At 54.4% G+C, this 18633-nt stretch overlaps 1 protein-coding gene across 7 annotated transcripts in view; it reads right to left on the reverse strand.

Moving 5' to 3' along the window:
- Nucleotides 1-18633, reverse strand: part of LOC105544039 (testis-expressed sequence 264 protein) — a 133825-nt gene that overhangs the window by 16230 nt on the left and 98962 nt on the right. The window contains exons 1-4 of one of the 7 annotated variants that reach the window (XM_011986279.1): nucleotides 16667-16778; nucleotides 15567-15618; nucleotides 13368-13659; nucleotides 3345-3566 (exon numbers count right to left, since the gene is read on the reverse strand). In XM_011986279.1, the coding sequence (XP_011841669.1) occupies nucleotides 3345-3566; nucleotides 13368-13625 (480 nt within the window). In that variant the 5' untranslated portion in view covers nucleotides 13626-13659; nucleotides 15567-15618; nucleotides 16667-16778. Of the gene's footprint in view, nucleotides 1-3344; nucleotides 3567-13367; nucleotides 13660-15566; nucleotides 15619-15657; nucleotides 15750-16412; nucleotides 16779-18633 lie in introns of those variants that run through there. The other 6 variants (XM_011986277.1, XM_011986276.1, XM_011986278.1 and 3 more) reach the window with 6 other exon arrangements.

Below are 18633 nucleotides of genomic sequence, written 5' to 3' on the forward strand. Positions count from 1 at the left end.
CAGAGAGCCAGAGGCTGCCATGCAAATCAGGAAAGCTGAGATCAGCCATCCCTTCCAGAATCCCGAGAGTCCTGACAAGTGCTTCTCCTTGGGCCTCTCGCTGTGAACTTCAGGTTTGTTGGTCTCAGGTCCCTCTGTCCCATGAGACCAATCTGGTCCCAGGCTCAGGCACATCTGCAACTCCCAGGACAGCAGCTGCTCTCCACTTCCCAAACCCAAAGCTAAGATCCATTCACCCCTGCCCCTCACCCAGCCTCTAGAGAGGCTGGTGAGCCTGACACATCCTCCCCCCGCAACTCCTGGCAGCAGGGCTCCTGGCCTCCCTCACCCCTGCCAAAACAGAAAGCTGATGGCTGCTGTCATTCCATTTGAAGAACCTTCACAGCAGTCCCAGATCCAGAGAGAAAAAAGAAGGGTGTACACACATGCACACACACACAGCTAAAGGCAGTCAGCTGTTGGTGCTACAGTCAGAAGCACTCAGTCTCATTAGTAATCTCCTTTCTCTGACCCCAGGGCAGGGTAGATGAAGGCAGGGATGGAAGGGAACCTTATATTCTCTCCTTGCTGTCTCCTGGGCTGAGAGAGGCACAGGGCCACCCCTGTCCACTGCAGGCTGTGACCAGCAAACAGAGCTAGCCCCTTCCTCATCTCTCCCCTGGCTTTGTTCCCCAAGACGCAAGGTCAGCCTAAACACAGGAGTAGAGGCAACCCCCACATCCTGCTGCCAATACAAGCCCAGGACCTTGGGCCATGCCTCTTCTGTGGGCAGCTGGTCTCTATCTTACTTTCCCTGCTGATGGCCAAGCCCACACAAGCATGCCTCACAGGGGAGAAGCCCCTTGCTCTCCCCCACATCCCTGGCTTTCTTGCCTCAACCCCCACTCTAGGAGCACAGCTGACAGGCTCCCATGGGAGCGGGGAGGAAGGAGGAAGGGCTTTCATCAAAGAGGTGACGTCAAAACCAGGCAACTTGTGAAACTGTCAGGGGCCGGGAAATTTGGACAAAGGTGTCTAAAAATAAACCCCTGAAGCCAGGAAAAGGCTTTGGTGGCTGAGTTGCTCGCCACCACACCACATGCTACACGTCCTGTTCTGAGGTCTGGAACCCAAGAAGTCTCTTCCCAGGGGTGCCCCTCCAGATGGGCCCATGAGGCTGAGGATGGCACCGACAGGACTGGAGAGGCCTTCCTTGAGTGAAATGGGGGAGGACTCCCCAGAGGTGGCACACTAAGCAGGCCTAGGGCACTGGTATCTTCCTTCCTGCCCACACCATCAGCCAGCCCACCCCCACCTCCAGTCCAACCGCAGCCAGGCAAGCACATCCTGCCCAGCACCCCTTCTGGCCACCACCCTCCAGCTCACAAAGGAAACTCCCCTCTATTTTCCCTGTGCCCCTGCCCTACCACTGTGACAGCCCTCCCCTTTCCAGGTCTTCTCACTCCTGATTCTTTAAACCTGTCCTTGACCACCAAAGACACAGCTGGTGACCCAGGGCCTCATTTATTCATTCCTCAGCCCCAACACCAGACTCCAGGGACATCTGAGCTCCCATTTCCATCATCAACACTCTGTCCCTTTCCCCAAGCTGCTTTGGTGAACAAAGTTGCAAGGATCCTCCAAGTGTACCAGGCTGTCACTCCCACTGACTCTCTTGTTCTGTTCCCTGACCGCTGCCACACTGGCCACACCCTCTGTGCAGCCTTTGCTGCCACAGGTTGTCTATCGCCTACCTGGCCCCACAGAGGCTGGGAGGCACAGGGCAGCCTCCCAGGTCAAATACTGCCAACAGGCTGATGTCCCCAAATATATCCACCAGCCCAGCCTTTTCTCAACTCCAGGCCACACATACCATTGCTGACTCCACACCCCCCAACTTAGATGTATCTCAGGCAGCTCCCTGACATAGCCCAAATAGCTACCTTCCCCGCAAAACCAGGACCTCCCTCAGTTTCCCACATGTCAGTGAAAAGCATCACTACAAGCTTGCCCACCTGCCCAGGCCAGAGGGGAGCAGAGCCCTCTGTGACTCCCTCATTGCCTCTCCTTCCCCAACAGCGAATCCACCCAAAGTCCATCAGTTCTATCCCAAAAGTGATTGTAAATCTCTATCCTTGTCCACATCTCTGTAGCCACTGGGCCTGCCCAAGCTGCCACCACTTACAATGGGATTCATGACAGCCTCCTAGGCTAATTCCTCAGCCCTAGGTCTAAGCATCTACACCTGGTCCCAGGTCTATGGTCCAGTCCCACCCTGCCCAGATATGGGACAGCCCATCTTGTACAGACGTGGCTCCAACTGTGTTATTTTCCTGGCTGGAACACTGCAGTGACTTCCTGCTGCATGTAGATCAAAGTTCTGCCTAGAAGTTCTTATCTCCTCTCTAAAGGCTCTTGTAGGACTCTGCCTTGAGGTTGTCTCCTCTGAGAGGCTGTCCCTGATCATTCTGTCCAAGTTGGTTCCCTGACTTTTCTCACCCTCTCCTTCTCTAGCACATGTCCCATTTTTGTCTGACATTTATTACCTATCTTCACTACCTCACTGTGAATGTCTGTTTCATGCACCAATGTTTCATTCACATTGTGCCCATTATAGCACCTGGCACACAGACAATAAATACAAGTTAAATGAATGAACAAACAATCATGTCCAAACCCAACTGGGGTCATTTCCCTAGCACCCAAGTTTACAAAACGTTTAGGGGAGGAGGGATGTGTAACAGGGCATGTTTTTAAAAAATCTATCTCTGTAGACACAGAAATCCCTGTCAGATGACCTGGTGGCTGGCTCTCCTTCCTCCAGGAAGGTTGGGCTGCCAGCATTGCCAGCGACCAAGTCAGGAAGTAAAGGAGACAGAGCCTGCCACTGCTGCCCCAGCCCTGGCCTCTGGGAGCAGGTATATAAGCCCATGCAGAGGCAGGGCCACGGGCAATACATAATTACCTGGGGCCTGCCCAGACACTGGGAGCCTCAGGTCCTTGCTGTGCAGGCCTCCAGCAGGATGAGAATAAAGTGGCCTGTCCATTCGTCTGAGCCAGAGTGTGGGATAAGCACTAAGGATGTCTTTGGTCAAAGCCAGAGAGCCAAACTAACCAGACCAGGTTTATGAACAAGCTCTCCATGCTCTTGGGATATGCTCCGGCTCCCACAAGATCTTGGGCATCTGAAAGAGATGCCAACAACCTCTGCCCATCTTCCTAGCTCCACAGGTACCCGTTCCATGAGGGTCCCAGGGTGCTGCTCTGCCAAAACCACCTCTTCCTCCCATTCTAGGCAGTCCTCCTCAGCTCCACCCAAGGGGCCTGGCTGTCCCCAACACACACACCCCAGGCCTGTGCCTCACCTTGATGTAGGTGTCCAAGGCAGGATGGACACGGCGGGTAGCCAGCCAGATGGACAGGATGGTGGTGTAGGGGAAGGTGGCTGTCACCACGTGGCTGGGTGCCGGGAAGGAGAACACCTTGAAGCCAAATTTCTGGTAGAGGTCGATGAGTTCAGGGGAGGGCGATTCCTCACCTTCACTCAGGATGCTGCCCACGGCACATCGGCACTTATCAGGGGGCACCTGGGGAAGCAAAGCATGGGTGTGAGAGTTGGGCAAAGGGAGGAGGCCCTCAGACCTCCTTCCTCCTGGAGTTGTGCCAGATCAGGCCTAAAACAACCACCAGCTCTGACAAGCCATGCAGCCCCAGATACCAGGACAGAGCTAGCTGTTTTCTTACTGGAACCCACCTATGGCCCCTGCCTGTGGCATCGTACCGCAGGACTCTCATCTATTCCTTCAACAAACATGCCACGCCCTGTGGAAACCCAGGGATCATGCTGAGGGGTTAGACTTGGTCTCTGCCCTCCCGGAGGCCAGGAGAGGGAAGGACAGAGAGGACCTCTGACCATCACCCTCCACATGCCTCCACTGAGGGGGCCATTCCACCCCACCATGAGACCCTCTGTCAGCCCCCACGCCCCAGGGCCACCAGCAGAACTGTACAGTGGCTGATCCTTCAGCCTGGGTCCAGCACAATCCTATTAGCTCATTTCCCTCCTATCTCCTGGAGAAGAGCAGGCTTCATGGGCAGAGAAATTATGGCAGGCAAGGGAGCAAAACTGAGGAGTAGGAATAAAGAGCTCAGAGCCCTCCAAGGTCATGCCCTAGGAAAGCAAGAACGTGTGTGTGTGTGTGTGTGTGTGTGTTTTACACACATGCTTGCAGGGTCAGGACCTGGCAAGTGGCTGTGGAGGGGCTGCAGGAAGCACCTGTCAGGACACAGAATTAGGATCACTGGCCTCTGGGTTGCTGGTGAAATTCTGTGAAGAGATCATCCTCCCCATCCCTCTCATAGGGCCAGCTACCATCACCAGAGCCTCTAGACTTCTTCTCCAACCCATGGCCCATCCAGGGACCTATCCCACTTCCTAAGTCCCTTTCTGGCTAAAAGCCAAGACCACTGGGTTCCCCTTCAAGTCTCTATAGGTTGTTAGTGCCTGCACTTTCCACTCTGCTCCTCTCCCTACCTAACTTCCCTCCTCTGGCTCCCAGAAACCTTAGCCATGTAAGGCTCCCGTGTGAGCCTCCATCACTTCCTAGGACTGACCAAAGGCTGCAAGACCCAGTACTCATTTCTCCTCCTGGCATCAGGAGGCCTCACTTTGTCTCACCTACTGCTCCCTGTTTCCCATGTCAGCTTTCCAGGTGCCTAAGTCTGTACCAGCCTTCAGGCTGGGCCCTCAGAGGCATGTGATCTTAAATCCAAGAGATTCAGCACAGACCTTGTACCCTCAATCCTGGGTTTTGCTCAACTCTAAAGGCTCCTTTCTCCCCACCCACCACAAAAAAAATTTTTTTTGCCAGCAGTTCACCTTCACAGGGATGACCCCTAAGTTTAAACAGGCTTCTCCCTCTACCTCCACTTACTCCTGTCCCTACCCCTCCTTCCCAGCACTGTGAAGTCATTATTACCTGTTCTCACCTCTCCCTCCCATTACAGCCCTTTCCAAGTCCTCTCTGAAATCCCCTGGGGGTTTCTCAGCCCTGAATGGCCTCCTCTACTGAAGCCAACCCAGCCCTTCCTTTTAGTCACAGTTTGCCTGGGACTTGGGCACCTATTCCAGGCTCTCACCTCTAAGCAGACCCTAACGGTAACCCTCAACTGCCTGTGGCTCTGGTCCCCTTGCAGCCCCCTTGAATCCTATGGCATCCAAACCGGGCTCAGAGCTTTAGTAGCAGGCAACAGGGTATAGTGGTCAGAAACACAGCTTGAGAGAGGCAAGCCACGGTGTGAATCTGAGTCGTGTGATTCTAGACAAGTCCCTTGGGTTCTGGGAGCCCCAGTTCCTCAGTATCTATTACAGAACTGCCATATTAAACAAGAAACTTCACGAGAGCTTAGCCTGGGCCCAGCATTCAGCAAGTGCTCCATAATTGTTGGTTATTAGTAGCTATGACACAGTCCAAACAACTGTCCATGGCCTAGAATGCCCAACGACCCAAACCTCTGAATATGAAGCTCCTCCCTGCTGTCCTTCAGGTTCAAATGCCCTCTTGGAGAGCCTTTCAGAGTGGTTCAGTGGCACTCTCTTCTCCCCCAATAATTTGCTGTAAACTCTCTTGACCTCCACAAGTCTACCTTGCACACAGTCACTTCTCTTGGCCTGAAACTCCTCCCACCCCACCCAGAGGCACAGGAGACCACTGCAATACCACTTCTTGTCTCTAGATGGTGCAACTGCCCTACTCACACGCCAAGACTTGAGCATGACCAGATAGGCAGGAAGTTACCTGGTGGACCTCCTGCTGACAAGCCAAGGGACACTGCCTGCCACAAAGCCTATCTTCATGTCCCTGACCTTACCAACCTGTGCTGTGCAAAGGAAACATCTACATAAGTCACATGGAGAAACAAGTGGAAGGTCACTTGATCTCTTCCTCTCTACTGCTGGCTTGCCTGGGTTTGAGTTCCAGGGTCTTTCCTGGGAACGCTTCAGCAGCCCTCATGGGACTCCCAGCTCAACATCCTCTTCAGTAGCCAAAAGGCAACAGAACACATGTGGTCATCTTGCTTAGAACCGCTCAATGGCTCCCAATTTACCTCTAGGATGAAACTAAATTCACAAGCCAAGTAGGCAAGGTTCTTTTGGAGTGGCCTACATAATACTGCATGAATTTGCCCACACACTCACCTTGCACTCCCTTTCTGCAGCCTCAGGCCCCAGCAGGGGCCACAGCTCAGATGGGCAGGCACCTACTGAGTGTCTGCATGGCAGAGGGAGGGATGGATCCAGGCTCTGGCCCAGCCCGCCTTGCCAGCCTCCTCACCCGCCACACCCCCACACACACCCACATGAAACTATTTGCAGCTCCCCAAACATGCCACGTCCTCCCATGCTTCCTGCCTTTGCGTAAGCTACTTCCTCTGTCGGAAATGTCCTTCTTCACTCTATTCCAGAGTCCCTTCTGCCTGGGAAACTCTTGCCCATCCTGCAAGACTCAGCTCAACTTTCCCCTTCAAAGCCTTCTGTTGCTCTCCACCAAGCAGCCCCTCCTCTCTGATCCCAAGTACCCACCAGGGAGAAGGTCTTGTGCTGCACTGTAACTGATGGCCTCCCCATCTCTCTCCATCACTCCAGGCCTCTAGGCAAAAAGGTCCAGGATCCTGCGCACACAGAAAGTTCTTGAGGCATGCTCAGTGACAGTACATGCATGCACACACAAGCCCTGCACCGTAACAAACTTCCTCTCCCTCTACCTGGAGGAAAGGTGGAGCTCCTGTCACAGTGGAAGAAGGGAGCTAAGAAGGCAGGGCTCCTAGGATCCAGGAGGTGTGTGGGGCACAGCAGCTCCTTTCCTGGCTGAGCAACTCCCTAATTCTACAAGTAAGAACACTTCCTACCCCCTCCCCTGCCTTGGCCTAAGTGGGAGCCTAGAAGGTCCCTCAGCAAGCCTACCACCCACTAAGCAGCCCCATGCAAAGTTGAAGCTGGGAAGCAGCTGAACAAGGCACCAGCAAGAAGGAAATGGAACAGGCCCTAAAATAACCCAGAGAGTGGCAAGGCTGATCCAGTGGCAGAAGAAAGCTTTCCTGGCCTCCCAGTAAAGCCCAGACCCGCCTCCAGGGAAAAGGCCTACTAAGGCTGTCAAGCACCCAGAAGGCTGGGATGTCCCGACGGGCAAGAGATCCCATCCACCTTGGCTCAGTGCAGTATCTTTATTTGGGCCTAACCCTAGGACACAGGCCTGGGCCTCCCAGCTCTATCTGCCTGCTCCTCTTCCTCCCCAGATCAGCTATTTCTCTGGGTACCTCTGCCCAGAACAAGAATTGGATCAGAACTAGTACCTACAAGGAACCACACCCAGGAAACAGGGCAGTGGCCAGGCCCACCACCACTCGGGGTAAAGACAAGCCCATCCAGGATGTGTCCTCAAAGCAAGAGTACCAGGAAAACAATAGAGGCATGCCACACCCCAGAGCATCTCCTTTGGGCAGAGAAGCCTCCTAAGTCCCATTACTGGGAGAAGAGGGCAATCTGCTTAGAACCTGAAGCTTTCAGGTCTGAGCTAGTCCTAAGGCTGGCCCCACTGGCCCTTCCTGAGTGGTGTCACAGTGCCCTGCTGACCCTGTTGCGTGAGGCTATAGTGAAGATAGCCACTTCAGGGCCCCTGCCAAGCCAAGATTTTGATGAGTCTGGGAACTGGACAAGACTGATAATCTTTCAGGATGCAGGAATGAGAAATGGTGTCAGCGGCCCAGACCAAATGTAGCCATTGGGTTCAGGGTTAATAGAAACAGCCAACCCCAGGCCCACAACCTACACAACCTGACAGGGACAGCAGCACCATCTCTCAAACCCAGGCACAGAGGGCTGCCCTTACTCTTCCCATGCCAGCCTACTGACCCAGAGCTACCCAAGTTAAGGGGGAAAGTAGAGGCAGGGCCCTTCGTTTGCACTGGTACTCCCAAGGGAATAGAGGAGCTGCACTGGCCCATGACTAGAGGGTTGATACGGGACCTCGTTTGCCCTCCTAGGTACTACAGGTCAACACGCCAACCCCCAACTTCCCTGGGAAGCTTACGCCCAAAGGCACATGGAGACAGGCACCAGTCAGGACACGAGATGATACAGACAGCCAGGCCAGAGGACAGGACTCATTCTTCAGGCTCGGGAGGGAAGAGAGGAGTCAACAAGATACCAGCCCTCAAAGGTGAGTTTACTTAGAAACCTTTCAGGAACCTTCCTCTATATCCCTACACCTTCAAACAGAATCCTAAAAATAGCTGATATCTGACCAGGCACTCACCACTTTCCCCAGGTGCTGCCTTCCAAGCATAAGCTCATTAAATCCAAACAGGCTTCTATGGTTGGTACTGTTTTCACCCCTGTTCCTGATTCAGCCAACATCACACAGCAAGGCAGTGCTGAAGTCAGGATTCAAACCCAAGCAGACCAGCTTCAGAGCTGCACTACACAACCCAGAGGCATCCAAGAGTCCGAGAAATTGGCCCTGGCAAGGAGCAGGCTTCACAATGGCTTTTCCCTGTACTTTGCCACCTCACATTGCCCAGACAATCCGCAGGAGGCTGGGACTAAACCAGAAAGGCAGGCAGGGTCCCTAAAAGTACAAAGTCCCAGTGGCATGAGGTCCTCAGGCAGGACTGGATGTCAAGTGTGATACCCACCTATTAAGGGCTGGGTATTGGACCATATCCTTATCAATTAGCCCCCATAAAACAAAAACCCTGAGGTAGGGATTCTTTTATTCTCATGTGATAGATGAGGAGACAGACTCAGACAGGCCAAGTGAGTCACTTAAAGTCACACACTGGTTAGCAGTGGAGCCTTGATTCAAACCTATAAGGGCAAATCCAAAGCCCCTTCCTCTCACACCTCATCTCACCTCACCTCAAGGACAGTTCTAGTGGGCAGAGAGGAGCTCGTGCCTCCAGACCTGTTCCACATAGTTAACCTGCTGCACAGCAAATGCCTGGACTCCACTTGGCAGAAAATAACCATGGAGTAACCAGGATAGGGGGCAGCCTGGGCCCTCAGGAAACATCCCAGCCCACATTCCCATTGCCCTTGGTGAGGAGGTCAGTCCTGGGAAATCTTGCTCCCTCACCCCTTCCCAGGCTCCATCCAAACTAAGTGCCTCCAGGGAGGGCAGGGAGCCTCCTCTCCACACATACTGAGGGAAGAGGGAGTGTGACACAGGCCTATGTCAGAACTCTCACCAGCCTCAGCCCCTGCAGACCTAGTGGCCCTGGGCCTTGGTTCTCACTGGACTAGGGGAAAGGGGGCTTTGATGGCAGTCTTGCTTACTAAAGGCAGAAGCAAGTACCACCAGTTCCCCAACCCACTCCATGCCTGGAGCAAACACCACCTCCTAGGTGGTAGGTATAAGCAGCAAATACAGGTCCACATAAATTGAACTAGCTGCCACACTCCTCTTGCCTCAGCCAGGCTCCCCATACAAGCAAGCAGGCAGGTTTCTTAAGTCCCAAACACAGCAGCGGAAGTGGTGGTGGCACGGAGTGGGGCAGGAGGTAGAGGGCCAGCCTGGCAGACAGGATGAGCCCACAGGCACAGTGACAGCAGCCCATCTACTAGGGCCTGTCCATGGGCCAGAGCAGGCCAGGATCAAGCGAGGCACTCAGGGTCCTCCCAGCTCCTTCCTTCCCCTCCAACATTGAAGGCTCCCAGAGGGACAAGGCCCAAAAAGGGAGCCTGAAGTCACTTTCCAAGCCCCCAGCACCCACCCCAGAAGCAGGGCTGAGGGCAGAGCAGTTTTTCTAGTCAGGACCCTTCTTCAGCCATGCAAGGGCAGTATGGACCAGTGTGTGTAAGGTAGCAGATCTGTGACTGATATCCACCTACACATGACCCTTATCTCTGAACTCATCCCCCTTCCCTTGCATACCTTGAAGAGGAATGGCCCACACTCCATGAATGCTGGGCTCTGAGGTGGGTGAGTACACCCATGAGCCCCTGCCAGGGTCTGTCCACTTCCCAAGAGACTTCTTCCCTACCTTCCCATCCCTAACCATGCCAAGGCTTTCAGGGATGGAGAATGGAATCCTTCCTCCTGCCTCACAGGAACCACTCACCCAGACCTGCAGCCTCTTCCCATATAGGACTCCAGGGCTCAAGGCTAAGAGCTCCAGCAGCAGCTACTATGAACAGGTCCACAGCAACTGCCACTGTCCCACCTTAGTGGTACCCTTTCTTGTGCTACTTCCTGAGCCCACACCCAGCCTAGGTGGGACCAGCTTCCTCCCTGCCCAGCTGAGGACAGGAAGAGGCATGCCTAGGGAACTGTCCGTCACACCTCATGGGGGTGGGCAGCATCTAAAGGTGGCACCTCTCACCTGGTTACTCACCACCCCACTCACAGAGACTGACACAGCCTCACTGCCTCTCCACACTCACAGAGAAGCAAGATACTGGCACCTGTTGCTCTGGGCAAGGGAAGGACACAATGGGGGTGGGACACTCAACAGGTCAGCCTCTATTCTCTTTCTCTGAGAACCAGAGCATGCCCCAGACTGCATACTGCTGGTGGAGGCAGCCTAGGGGGCAAAAAGCTTGGGTTCTCAGCCCACTCCAGGACCAGAATGGGGCCTTTCCTCTAGGCTCCTAACACCCACACACTGGTAGGTCCTGGTCCCCATGGTACCCTAGTGCCCAACACAGAGCCTCGTACAGAGCAGGTGCTCAGATATTTGTTAAATGAGAACAAAAACGTATGAGATCAGCACCTTACTCCTACTATCTGAACCTGTTTTCCCCTCCATAATAGGGACTGTGGACCAGGAGGCCTCAGGTCCTTCCGGACCAGTCTGTGATAGCCACGAGCACCTGAAGCCTGGGGGTCCATGGTTCCCTGAACCTGTTACAATCTGTCAGGCAGAGAATGCAATGACCAGCTCCCAGAGTAGATGGGGACCCAAGTGTCCCTGAGCCATCCCACGTGCCAGAGTGTGATGTAGCTCTAAATGGGGACACAGGTGTCTTTCGGACTGACCCAGGACTGGGAGGGGCAGGGTCACAAGGGCCATCTTGACCTGTTCATCATCCTCTGTGCCAGCCAAATGACCACAGTCAGGCCAAGGTTCTAGGTTTGCTCAGTCTGACCTCTCAGCACATGTTAGCACAAGTGGTTTTCCCACCTGTCTTTGTTGTTGTTAAGCATCTGTTGAGGGCTAAGTGCTGGGATAAATGCCTCACCTATATCACTTAACTCTTCTCAGTCTACTATGAAGCAGGTATTTTATCATTACTCTGCAGACAAGGAAATACAGGCTCAGAAAGATTATGTGATATGCCTAAGATCACTCAGCAGGATAGTGATGGGACAGAATCAGAACTCAGGATTGCTAGCCTCAAGGCTGTGCTCTCAGGCCACAGTCCCCCAGACAAGCACCCAAGTCAGACTATGACCAACCAACCCTGGAGACCCAGGGCCCACCCCATGGGGTCCACCACATCTCTGGGAAAGCTGCAGGAGGCAGTGGCCAGGCCAGAATATCCCATGCCAGGTTTCTTCCATCTCACTCTTCCCTAGACCAGCCTCCAGCACTGACCCCAGAGTACCCTGCTGCCTTAGCCCTTTCCCATCCAGGAATTAGCACTTCCAACCCAAGAGGCAACATGTTGATTCCAGAACAGGCAGACATGCCAATGGGAAGAGAGCCAGATGCAAGGACTCTCCTTGCAAAAGGCTCTGACTGGGCCAGGTGTGGAAGGAGGAGCAGGGGCTTACACAACAGAGCCTTTGAAGGGGTGAGGGTCACACATCTGATCTAGGAGCTCCCCATAGCCCACTGTCTGTCCCATCTCACTCAGGCTCCAGTGCTCCCAACTTCAGTTAGTGCCATCTCCTGGCCATGTGACTGCAAAACCTCAACCAACCCATGTCACCTCTCACCTGGGCCCAGCCCAATCTCTTCTATGGCCTCCTGCTTCATCTCCTTCCCTCCTCCACTTGCCCTTCAGCTAACTTCCTAAAACAAAGGTGGCAAATTGTGCCACACCCTTCTCTTCAACCTGCTGTACTTCCCTACCACCTGGCTGAGCAAACCCTTCCACCTTTCTCCACCCACGACATGTCTACTAACCACAATTCTCCGGTCATCCCATGTCTTCAGGCTCTTGCTGTCGCAGTTTTCTTAGCCAAGTACCCCTTCCCAACAGAGCAAAAATTCTACTTACGTGAGAAGGCCCAGTTGACATCTACCCCTTCTCTGAGCCTCCCCAGCAGACTCATGGCAGCCTCCCTGAACCTACAGCTCAAAGTTCTGTGGACATCAAGCACAGTGTCTTGTTGGAGAATCACTTGTGTGGGGCTGACATGTCAGCCACACAGAGCTTCCTGAGGGCACAGCCAGGTCTGATTCATCTCCAGAGTGTAGGTGTAGAGTAGAACCTGGCACAGACAGGGAGCCAGCACACCCTGTTTCAACTAGTGCCCCAGTGAGCCAGTCAGCAGGCATTGGGTAGGCTGCAGGGCTTGTCCACTTGAGCTCTCCAGGCAAAGAAATCAGAGCTGGGGATTCCAAATGCTTGGTTTGGCACAGCTTAGTATTAGAGGCTGAAGAACCCTTGACAGAGCTGCCAGCCCATCCAGCTGTGGGCAGCACCACCCCATAGCATAGCAGTAGGCTACATTGGCAAGCTCTGACTCACCATAGGTTGTAAGAACAGCCAGACGCCCACAGGGTGCTAGTGATGCTGGATTAGTCTTTGACATCAGCATTCTGAACAATCTTAGTAGCTCATCTGGCTCCACTAGCCCCCTAGGCCATCTCCCAACTAGGCAGCTTGAGGTCTAAGGAAATGCCATATCACTGGGTTGGGGGGCATCAGAATGGCTGAAGAGGTAAGATTCCAAGCCCCATGCCCAGGGACTGCCCTCTCAGCCCTCAAGGGCCTACAACTATGGCAGGAGAGCTGAGGGATGGAAAGCACAGAAACAGCAAGATGTAACCCCAAAGAGTGGGCAGAATCTGAATGGCTTGGCCTTAGAGCACTGGCCCCAAATGGAGATGGAAGGAGGGATGACAAGAAGAGGAGGCAGGGGACCAAAGTCCTGGCAGAAGCTAGAGATTCATGGTGGTATAGTCCACTGCATTTGGAAATCCACAATTAGCCATGGGCAAGGGGAACCAGACCTGGGTAAACAGAAAGCCCACATATGGATGCTGGGAGCAGAAGTCCAGGCTAAATCTGGAAGGCGCTTCAAGCTCTTAGAGGAGGGGTGTGAAAGCCAGCTTGAAGATTCTCCCACCCTTTCCTCAGCAACCAAAACCACCCTCCCCAAAGAAGCCCTGGCCCACCAGGTCCATCAATGGAGCAGAACCCCATGGAGGCTCCTTACCATGTGGGGGTTGTCATAGTAGACAGCGATGGAGCGGAGCTTGGGAGAGATGCTGCAGCTCTCGGTGAAAAGCCGCCCAGTCTCACCATAGGGCCCCATGTGGAACTTGTAGGCCACAGTGACGTTGCGGATGGGGGGTGACCCAGCACTCACTGCCACCCCAGCCAGCAGCCCTGAGTACCCGGCAAAGGCCAGCAGCGTCAGCAGCAGTAAGAGAGTCAGGCCCCCAATCAGGCCCAGTAGTAGCAGGTCCGACATGGCTCTGGACCCCCCACACTGCACCTCAAGGCAGCTGTAAAGGAGAAAGAAGGGAGAGGAGGCTGGTAGCCTGCTCTGACAATGTGCCCACCTGCCCGCCAAGCAGTTCTGGCCCAACCTCCTCAGTCCTGCCTTGGGTGCTCTGACCCAGAGAGGGGAGGGGCCAGAGGTGTTTACACACAGAGTGACCTAGAAGGGAGCTACAAAGGATGACTGAAGCCACAAGCCTCTTTATTTCTTAATCGCAGTTGGTGAGGATCTCAGAGCAGCTCTACCTGTGAGCTGGCAGCCCTGGTCATACCTGGGGAAACGGAGTCATAGAGAGGCACAGGAGTGAGTCAGCCAGAGACATACTCCTGGCCCTGAAAAGTCTCCCCCAAGATGCACCAGATACCAGCCAGCCTGCCTTTCCTCCACATTACCTCTTCCTCCCCACAGCTGAACCACGCCACCAGCCCAGCCTCCCCAAGCCTCAGGGAGGACTGCCAGAGGGAGGACTGGCAAATGCTAGGGTTCAAACACTTATTAATGAACAGGGAGACAAACCATACCGAACAAAAACCCGTGAGGGAAAATGTGCCTCAGGAAGAGAATTCCATAAGAAACTCTCCTTTTCTAAGTACATCTGGCCTTCAGGGACCTTGCAATCCAGCAAGCTCACCCATCCAGAACCAGAGGAAAGACCAGAGCAAAACGGCCTGAGCAGCTAGAACAAAGTCCAACACTAAGCTTCCCAGACTTGAACCACCAATGTTAACAAGCTCCATCCCAATTTTCCAGCCCATAGAAGAAACAGTGAGGAGTAAGAGGAAAAGGCTGCTAAAAGGGGAGTCGCACAGCAGGAAGAAGTAACAATTATCCATAAGAGGAAAAAAAGCTGTTCAACAGCAGGCCCAGGAACGTAACACAGAGGCCAGTGTGTGAGCTATTCAAGGCAGGCTGACTAGGTCTTCAGGCAGCTTGGGGTCAGAGGCCTAACCCTCTTACAAGGAGGGCTTGACCTGAGTTGCCCAGGCGGGGGGAATAAATCACAGCCCAGAGAAGACTGTTTAAAGAGGAAGGGAGCCATGTGACCCACTGGGGGGACATTCCCACCTCAATTATTTAAAAGTAATATTTAACATTTAAAAAGTTTTGAAGCTGAAAACGCCACACTGCAGCTTTGTGGAAAACTTAGCTCTGTGTAATTATTTCTTCCCTGTGGGTGCTGGGTGTTGATTTTATGCAAAAAAAAAAAAAAAAAACCAAAAAAAACCAAAAAACCGTCTTTGGAGTCAATGAGCACACAGTATTTGCTCACAAAGAGGCAAAGTAAATTTCTAAACTTTTGGTGTCAGGAAATTGAGGTGTTGCCCACTAGTCTCACCCATCTGTGCTTCTACCCATCAGTATCTCTCTCTTTTCTGCCTGTCCTACTCATCTCATCTCCAGTTACTTTCATTCCAATTTTCTTTGATAATGATGAGAAATCTTCCACAGAACACTTACTATATGCCAGGCACTGTCTAAATGTTGAAACACAGCTACTTCATTACCTTAAAGCAATCAAAAGAGGTAGGTAAGGCTAAAGGTACAAGTGGTTAGAGGTTAAGAGACTTGCCTAAGGTAACACAGGTATTAAACAGAGCCACGTGGACCAAAATGCAGGCAACACAAGCCCAGACACTCTGACTCCAGGCCCCCATTTCCACTTTCTCTCTCTTCTCTGGTGACTGGCTTCCGGAAAGGCTCAAGCATTAAATCCTTGTTGGACATCTCTGAGCCCTAAAGCTGGAAAACTCTCAGCATCTAGGCCCCCACTTGCCTTGGGAATGACAGACTCTCACCCTGATCTGCCATTTCAGCTGAACACTTCCTGTCTCCTCAAGGAAACTTAGTATCTACCTTTCTCTTCCTCTCACTTCCCAAACTGCTCAGAAAGGGGGTGGGGGGGGAATGCACCTGTGCGTCTCAGAGGCTTGGTCGGCACGGGGAGGGGTAACATGAATTTCCCCTATATTCAAAAGTAAAGGAAGACGGTCTGGGAGTTCACCTGAAATGCCAGGCTCACTTTTAGTAACTGCTTGCATCCAGTGCGGCAGGAGCCGAGCGCTCCAGTGCTGGGAGCTGAAAGAACAGCCACCCCTGCCCAGGAAATAACCACTGAGCCGACCATCGTGCCCTGACTACCCTCCTCAGGGAAAGCCTACCGGGGCCTCTAAAGCACCGTCGTCCCATTCTCAAACCCTTTGGGGGAAATCAGAAGCTAAACCTAGCTTTACAAGGTCAGGGCTCTTCACTGGAGCTCTGGTCACGCCCCTCTTCCTGGAGGGCTCCGACCACACTTGGCGCTCAGAAACGGCGGCTGCCGCCGACCTTGGGCAGACTGCGCCTTCCCTCTAGCCTCGGTTTCCCCTCCGCTCGGAGGCCGGGCATGAACGCGTGCGGCCGGTGCCGGCGAGCGTCAGGGAAGGCTGCGCCCAGCCGGCTTCCTGGTGCCGCTCACGTGCGAGGCGGCGGAGGGCCGGGCCCTTAAACGGCCCCAGTCCTAGGCTAAACTTCGGTGCTAGCAGGCAGCGGGTGGACTATGGTGGGTCGGGGACCGCCGCCTCCCACTTTCGGATTCCAGCCCCTGCTCATCCCGGGCCTCGCCTATTTACTCAGAGCCTTTCTCTTCGCCCACCTCCTCACGGAGCCCCACGCACATCTGTAACTTAAGGGACGCTAAAGTTTGCAGCCCAGGCTGCGAGGCGCGGCCTTGGGGGACAGGGGCGGAGTTAAAACGCGACTCGCGCCTCTTTCCCCCACCTCCACGGCCCCGGGGCATGCCCTGCACCGGTGGCCGCCGCAGTGGGCTGCCCGTAAGAGTAGGGGCTGCCCCAAAGTCGCATCCAGGCCCTCGGACCCGGCCGAGGCCATCTGTGGGCAAGACGATGCAAAGAGCGGCCCGGGCCGCGGGGGTCACGGAGGGGACACGGGGAGTCCTGAGGTCGCGCCAGGGCGGACAGGGGTCCCAGACCTACGCCCCAGCGGGTATGCCTCTTCTCTGGCCCGGCCCTCACCTCAGCAGCCGCCCGCTGCGGACGCCGATCCGCGCAGGCGGCTCAGGGCTCGGTTACGGAGCCTGCGCGCGCCCGCCGCGCACGCTCGCTCCGCCCCCTCTCGCGGCGGGACGTGGCCGTGGCCGTGGGCGCGTGCGCGCGGGAACCCGAGAGCGGAGGCCTGCCCCGCCCCATCTCCATGGCAACGGGCGTGCGCCTAGCCCCAGCGCCAGCTGCGGCGGAACCCACGGCGTACCTTCCCGCCTCCAACAAACTATCCGGTTGCTGAGGTTGATTTAGCAACACCCCCCCGGCATCTGGGTTGCCAGGAGCACCATAATGACAGCCTGGCCCAGGCTTGGGTACGGGAGGCAACCCAGTGGTCCGCAGTAGAGGGCCAGGCTGGGGACCAGGGAGCTGGGGCTGAGGAGAATTTGTACAGGCTAAGGAGGTGCAGCACAGCAGTATCAGCCTCTGGCATTTGTACCACCTTTAGTCCTGCCACTTTCTCTCACTGTGGCTTCACAACAGACTTGGGAACCAAGCAAGGCATACACAGCCGAGGAAGCTGAAGCCCAGTCTGGGCTCGCGGAAGAAACTGGTGGATCCAATCTCTGCGTAGTGCAAATATCTGCTTCCTGCCTCCGTCCACCCATTCCCACTTCCGTGAGTACATTCATCCATGCAACACTTATTATCACTCCTTGCCAGGACAGTTCTAGGGGCTGGGGATAGAGTGAACAAAACCAAGGCTCCGCCCTCCTGGAGTTCACGTTCCATGGGAATGCCCTTCTTCCAGGCTTCTCCCTCAGTGCCCGGGTTGTAGCTGGGGGAGGCTGGTCTACTTTTCTGGTTTAGCGATAACTTACGTGATTCCCACATCAAGTGTAAGCTCCTTGATGATTGGTTCAATCTTCGCCTCAAATTTCTGAGGACCTACAAACTACAAAGCACTCTTCTAGGGGCCCAAAGATAAAACGCTCCCCTAGTGAGAGTCCCGGACTTTTGGTGGGAGGTGGGGAACGTGACAACTATGCTTCTAAGCTTGGCTACAAGACCGGCGAGGCCAAGAGCTACTTTGGTATCCTGACAAGGACTGATGTTTGGGAGGGGATCCAGCAGATGGGAACACCACGAAGGTGGTGGTGGGAAAAGTCAGCAGTCACAGGGTGGTTCACCTTGTGGATCCCCACTACTGCACCAGCAAAGAGCAGGCTGGGCACACAGAGGCAGTCAGAATCCCAGCTTCCTTTCCCTGTGCTTCACATTCTTCCTTCTGCAGGCAGGGGAGATTGAACTTTATCCACAGGGCCAAGCCTGTCCCAGCTCTCTAGGCACACTGGCAGAACAGGCAGCCGGCCCCTCACAGGCACTCCGGGCTGGGCCAGTGCAGGTCGCAGCAGTTGTTTTACCTATGAACATCAAGCACATGGTCAAACCCTCAGCTTAGGTGCCCCAGGCAGGCGGGCTACACACTTAGAAGCATTTCCTTTGACACAACGAGCGGCCATGGCCCAGGCTCAGAGACTGACAGCCTCTGCCTGCGGGGTCTGCGTGGTCATTTCTCCTGCTTCTCAGAAGGTGGTGAGCTTTTCCCAGGAAACCATTATAAGGAGGTGCCCATTCTTTATCTTGTTCTCTCTGCTCACTTCCTTTAGCCTGACTGGGGAACTCTAGAGCCCCACATCAGAGTTCAGCATGTGCCTCAGGAGCTTCAGCACCTCTTTTGTGGAAGGAGAGTCCGCTGGTGACTGGAGCTGCAGGCCATCACATCAGCCTGCCCAGCTTCACCTCAGGCTGCTTCCAACAGTGCCAAGTGAAGTCCCTTGGCAGGATCCCTGCAAGGCAGCGGCTGGCCACCAGGAGGCAGCAGCCTACTCTGCAAGGCACTTTCTTTACTCCAACTCCTTGTAACAAGTTGGAGGAAACAAGTTCGCCCAGCCACCTGCTACCACCCTCCACTCCCAATCTTTTTTTTTTTTTTTTTT

The sequence above is a fragment of the Mandrillus leucophaeus genome, unplaced genomic scaffold, assembly GCF_000951045.1.
Source record: "Mandrillus leucophaeus isolate KB7577 unplaced genomic scaffold, Mleu.le_1.0 Scaffold296, whole genome shotgun sequence".
In the NCBI taxonomy this organism is placed as follows: Eukaryota; Metazoa; Chordata; class Mammalia; order Primates; family Cercopithecidae; genus Mandrillus; species Mandrillus leucophaeus.